General features: G+C 34.1%; 1 protein-coding gene across 1 annotated transcript; it reads left to right on the forward strand.

Annotated features, from left to right (window-relative positions):
* Window positions 1-3,938: 3,938 nt before the first annotated feature.
* Window positions 3,939-6,574, forward strand: LOC119569268 (serine/threonine-protein kinase SIK3-like; the record flags this gene model as incomplete). The annotated part of the gene is given in 4 exon segments (XM_037917504.1): window positions 3,939-3,978; window positions 4,127-4,342; window positions 5,973-6,085; window positions 6,465-6,574. Coding segments are annotated over 4 exon segments (479 nt in total), but the record flags the coding sequence as incomplete, so codon positions are not given.
* Between the last annotated feature and the right edge of the window lie 218 nt (window positions 6,575-6,792).

A 6,792-nucleotide genomic window follows, 5' to 3' on the forward strand; every position in this document is an offset into this window, starting at 1 on the left:
ATTATTAAATTATTATTAAAAAAATAATGACAATGAAAAATACAAAAGATGCTTTCCAAAAACAAGGAAAAGGGGTAAACTGCTGAGATAGGTTAGACTAATAACAGACCCCTTGGTGACTAAGCCCTTGTAGGGCAATCTATGTGTAAATACAGTAAATGAAGTCACATTACAGTGAGCATGGAATGTATTCTTGCCATCTGCGCCAATTGGGTTAATATATAATACTCCAGTACAAGAAACAGCAATTCAATATTTATCTGTTACCCTTAATTAACCCATAATTGATGGGTAGCATTCATAGTGGCCCGGGCCTCGCTGCCGGGGGCTTATATCGTCGCCCGAGCATGCGCGACCACTCATGCCAAATACCAGCATCCCATGCCGTTTCTTCGTAATACTACGAAGATATGTTGTATTTTCAATTTTCATTATTTTTTACAGTCTCTACTTGCCATACTTCCTGATAAATCGAGACTGAAGGGTATTTTTGTTGTTATATAGACTCCATAGTTGATCATTATTCGGTCTATAGTCCAAATAAAATAAGCAGTGTGTGGCATCATGGAGTTGAAATTGTCGGTTTGTTGCATTTTTTTTGTTTGTTGCATGGTAAAAATGAGAAAGTGTTAGAACCGACTTAATCACACTCTCACTGGCAAAAAAATAATCTTTTGCCGTGATTGTAACAAAAAAAACCTCATGGCATGTCCATGTATACTCTATGGCATGTGCGTACGTGCCCCCGGCAGATGGTCCCGCCATGCCATGGCATGTACGTACATGCCACCCGTCGGCAATGGGTTAATATTCCCTGAGAGGTACTAACTACCAAAGTGGAACTACTTGTTTCATGCCCATGATTTTAAATGAGAAGTGCTAAAAGCATCATGCATTATAATATGAAATATGGTCACCCTATTCAATTCAATCCTTTCTTACTCCAACTAAATGCAGTATACCAGATGACTATCAAATTATCATCATTCACTGACCTAAAAGTAAGCAATGATGATCTAATGTTCTTTGTGAATCTATCAGTATACAAATACTATCTTTGAAGGATAAGTGAGCAGTCTCCATTTTCTTACAAGTCATACTAACAGAGAAAGAAGCCTCTAACTCCTAAAGCTTAAAAGATAAATCATATTATCTCAGTTCTTATTCTCATGCTACCATAACTCACCAGTACCCATGCATGGAGGTGGTTTCAATAGATGTTGATCTTTTGTTGAGAAGTTTTGTGGAGGCAAATCCTGCACGAGAGGGAGGTTCTGTGGAAGATTGGTCTGTGGCAAGATGGACACTGGTGGTTGTTGGTGGGTACCCACAACACATCCCCCTGGACCAAATAACTGGAGCTGACCTCTCACCTGGGGATTAAAGAATGGCATGTGGGTTACTCACAATGTCAAAAACCCTTTGGTAATGTGGATGACCATCAAATTAGTTTCTTGAAAATCAGAATCTTGAGCAAAAATTCACTAACTGATTATGTACATAGCAGCCATGACTAGGGGTATCCATCTTTTAGACTAACTAAAACTTACCATACAATACCCTCTGATAGGCAATCTTTCCAAAATACATTTGAACATAGAAAATCATTAGTAATGATGAAGAAAGAATGAAAAATTGTGGATCTATCTTTCACACTGACCACAAATAGTACATATGCATAACTGATACTGAAAGACTCCCTAATTCTTCACACTTGATAACCATCAATCCAGTTCCTGAAATCTCATTTGCCATTTAACAAGGTAAGATGGTAAGAATGAAAATTTCCCATTTATTATTGTCTTTGCTATAATTATAGAATAATGTAATCTAAATTCAACCCATTCATGACTGGATGACAACCCTCACAACCTTGCTCTAAGTTATAATTATGTATGCTATACAGTTGTGTGCTTCTTTGACCCTGGCTGTTGTCACTGAGGAGAAACAGTCCTAGCCAAAGGAATAAGTGGGGTAATTCTATATTCTGGCACTTTCATTTCTCCATTATGCACCCTGACATATGGTTCATTATAGCACTCAAGCAGTGGTTCTCAAATCCACAAGTATAACCTATGATACAGTGACAACCTGCAGTCCTTCACTCATAAGGGCCATATACAAACCACTCTAGCAAATCCTGTAATTTTATTAATTTCATTTGCTATTTTTTCTTTTGTTAAGTTGTTAAATAAATTTATAGTCTGCCTTTGCTGAGTCTCATACAATTATTGAAATGGTACTAATGAAGTAACATAATGCACATAAAAATGTATACTTAAGAGTGACTAAAAATGGCATTATTATGAGAAGCTGTTTCAACAATAAAACAAGCAAAAAGCAAAATAAAAAAAGCTTAGGAATGCTTAGAATTGTGTTGACTAAATTATTTACTACCCTAATCTGTCTCAATGTCTTGTTTTATACTAAGAATGCATAATCAGATAAAAAAGGTAATTGTATACAAAAAAAGATTTTATTAATCATATGTCTGGCAGAAAGGCATTGCATAAACCAGTACTGAACCTCTAAGTTCCCTTATTCTGGCTGCCTACCCGCTAAACACTTTTGGTTTTGCATATATATATATATATATATATAAAATATATAGTAATTTAAAATATATAATATATATATATAATATATAATATATAATATATAATATATAATATATAATATATAATAAAAATTTTAAATTATATATAATATATAATATATAATATATATATATAATATATATATATATATATATATATATTATATATATTATATATATATGATATAATATATATATAGATTAATCTAATATATATTATGTTATATATGTATATATGTATATATATTATATATATATATATAATAATATCTATATTATATATATTATATATTATATTATCTATATAATATATTATATATATATATATATATATATATATATATATATATATATGCAAAACCAAAAGTGTTTAGCGGGTAGGCAGCCAGAATAAGGGAACTTAGAGGTTCAGTACTGGTTTATGCAATGCCTTTCTGCCAGACATATGATTAATAAAATCTTTTTTTGTATACAATTACCTTTTTTATCTGATTATGCATTCTTAGTATAAAACAAGACATTGAGACAGATTAGGGTAGTAAATAATTTAGTCAACACAATTCTAAGCATTCCTAAGCTTTTTTTATTTTGCTTTTTGCTTGTTTTATTGTTGAAACAGCTTCTCATAATAATGCCATTTTTAGTCACTCTTAAGTATACATTTTTATGTGCATTATGTTACTTCATTAGTACCATTTCAATAATTGTATGAGACTCAGCAAAGGCAGACTATAAATTTATTTAACAACTTAACAAAAGAAAAAATAGCAAATGAAATTAATAAAATTACAGGATTTGCTAGAGTGGTTTGTATATGGCCCTTATGAGTGAAGGACTGCAGGTTGTCACTGTATCATAGGTTATACTTGTGGATTTGAGAACCACTGCTTGAGTGCTATAATGAACCATATGTCAGGGTGCATAATGGAGAAATGAAAGTGCCAGAATATAGAATTACCCCACTTATTCCTTTGGCTAGGACTGTTTCTCCTCAGTGACAACAGCCAGGGTCAAAGAAGCACACAACTGTATAGCATACATAATTATAACTTAGAGCAAGGTTGTGAGGGTTGTCATCCAGTCATGAATGGGTTGAATTTAGATTACATTATTCTATAATTATAGCAAAGACAATAATAAATGGGAAATTTTCATTCTTACCATCTTACCTTGTTAAATGGCAAATGAGATTTCAGGAACTGGATTGATGGTTATCAAGTGTGAAGAATTAGGGAGTCTTTCAGTATCAGTTATGCATATGTACTATTTGTGGTCAGTGTGAAAGATAGATCCACAATTTTTCATTCTTTCTTCATCATTACTAATGATTTTCTATGTTCAAATGTATTTTGGAAAGATTGCCTATCAGAGGGTATTGTATGGTAAGTTTTAGTTAGTCTAAAAGATGGATACCCCTAGTCATGGCTGCTATGTACATAATCAGTTAGTGAATTTTTGCTCAAGATTCTGATTTTCAAGAAACTAATTTGATGGTCATCCACATTACCAAAGGGTTTTTGACATTGTGAGTAACCCACATGCCATTCTTTAATCCCCAGGTGAGAGGTCAGCTCCAGTTATTTGGTCCAGGGGGATGTGTTGTGGGTACCCACCAACAACCACCAGTGTCCATCTTGCCACAGACCAATCTTCCACAGAACCTCCCTCTCGTGCAGGATTTGCCTCCACAAAACTTCTCAACAAAAGATCAACATCTATTGAAACCACCTCCATGCATGGGTACTGGTGAGTTATGGTAGCATGAGAATAAGAACTGAGATAATATGATTTATCTTTTAAGCTTTAGGAGTTAGAGGCTTCTTTCTCTGTTAGTATGACTTGTAAGAAAATGGAGACTGCTCACTTATCCTTCAAAGATAGTATTTGTATACTGATAGATTCACAAAGAACATTAGATCATCATTGCTTAGGCTTTCTTTAGTATTTTAGGTCAGTGAATGATGATAATTTGATAGTCATCTGGTATACTGCATTTAGTTGGAGTAAGAAAGGATTGAATTGAATAGGGTGACCATATTTCATATTATAATGCATGATGCTTTTAGCACTTCTCATTTAAAATCATGGGCATGAAACAAGTAGTTCCACTTTGGTAGTTAGTACCTCTCAGGGAATATTAACCCATTGCCGACGGGTGGCATGTACGTACATGCCATGGCATGGCGGGACCATCTGCCGGGGGCACGTACGCACATGCCATAGAGTATACATGGACATGCCATGAGGTTTTTTTTGTTACAATCACGGCAAAAGATTATTTTTTTGCCAGTGAGAGTGTGATTAAGTCGGTTCTAACACTTTCTCATTTTTACCATGCAACAAACAAAAAAAATGCAACAAACCGACAATTTCAACTCCATGATGCCACACACTGCTTATTTTATTTGGACTATAGACCGAATAATGATCAACTATGGAGTCTATATAACAACAAAAATACCCTTCAGTCTCGATTTATCAGGAAGTTTGGCAAGTAGAGACTGTAAAAAATAATGAAAATTGAAAATACAACATATCTTCGTAGTATTACGAAGAAACGGCATGGGATGCTGGTATTTGGCATGAGTGGTCGCGCATGCTCGGGCGACGATATAAGCCCCCGGCAGCGAGGCCCGGGCCACTATGAATGCTACCCATCAATTATGGGTTAATTAAGGGTAACAGATAAATATTGAATTGCTGTTTCTTGTACTGGAGTATTATATATTAACCCAATTGGCGCAGATGGCAAGAATACATTCCATGCTCACTGTAATGTGACTTCATTTACTGTATTTACACATAGATTGCCCTACAAGGGCTTAGTCACCAAGGGGTCTGTTATTAGTCTAACCTATCTCAGCAGTTTACCCCTTTTCCTTGTTTTTTGGAAAGCATCTTTTGTATTATTTCATTGTCATTATTTTTTTAATAATAATTTAATAATGATAATATCAATAAGAATGATAACAGTATCTATATCAATAGTATAAAAAAAAAAAAAAAAAAAAAAAAAAATATCCTGCAATTTCAAAGAACGGGAAAGTCAGCAGTAGTCACTAGGGCCTTGCTGGCTGAGCACGTATGGAACCATCTGTATGTAACAAAATTCACAAAACACTACAGGGGACAGTTTATAAATCCATAATCATTGGGTTACAGTACAGTTAAGTGTGCAGTAAATGCAAGAGCTGTAAGCAATAATGAAAATATTCCCTGAAGTTATTAGAGATTAGAAATAGAAGCTTGTTGGAGAGAGTTCCACTTTGAAGTCTTAAGATATATTACCCTTGATTTCAGGCTCTGAAAAAGTTTTTTTTTTTTTTTTGTCAGACAATTTCTTGATATCAAATATTTCAATACACTCTCATTACAGGCAGTGGCTTAGGAAGACGTGCATCGGATGGAGGGGCCAATCTACAAATGTACTTCCAGCGGCAGTTTGAAGGAGGTTGGAGTCATCCTAATAGTCAAGAACAAATTACACAGGTGATTTGAGATGCCTAAATTATATACAGTTTTATAAGATAAAACTGATATTACATCCTGATATATAACAGGTCTACTCACATCATTATTTATTGGTGCCAAGTGACTTCTGTACAACTCTGGGAGATTTTAACACTCATCTGGCAGTAAAGGGTAGTTCCTGTAATGCCAGATGGAAGTATTGAGATCACCATGATGTATTTAAAGGATGCTTAGTATTAAGAGGTTATTGGATTGTTAAAAGTTGTTTTTTAAATTAATCTTTTAAGTATATTCAGTTTTGGATTTTTTCTGTGTGGCATGGTAATTGGAAGGAAGTTTCCTTAATTTCTTTTTTATAGATGATACTAATGTGCCCTAAAATGCTTTCTTTTTCAAGATGGGACTTGGGGTAAGAGGGATGGGTGGCCATTCGCAGCCTCTGCCTCAACAGGAAGATGAGCAAATTGTTGTGCACAAAGATGAGATTGATCCTTTAGACGTTGCTAAGTAAGTTACTGGATAAGTTAAGGGATTTACCCACTGTATTTTCTTGCAGGTATTCCTGTTGTTTGATTGTAATGTATTTTTGCACTTTCAGTCTGTATTTAAGGCATTTTATATTTCCATTACCAGAAGAAAAAGAAAAAGAAAAAATATGGCTTCACACTGACATATAATTTAAGAGTGGACATTTCTTGATACCACGAAAAAAAAAAGAGTTGAAA

The sequence above is a fragment of the Penaeus monodon genome, unplaced genomic scaffold (genome assembly GCF_015228065.2).
Source record: "Penaeus monodon isolate SGIC_2016 unplaced genomic scaffold, NSTDA_Pmon_1 PmonScaffold_13777, whole genome shotgun sequence".
Lineage (NCBI taxonomy): Eukaryota > Metazoa > Arthropoda > Malacostraca > Decapoda > Penaeidae > Penaeus > Penaeus monodon.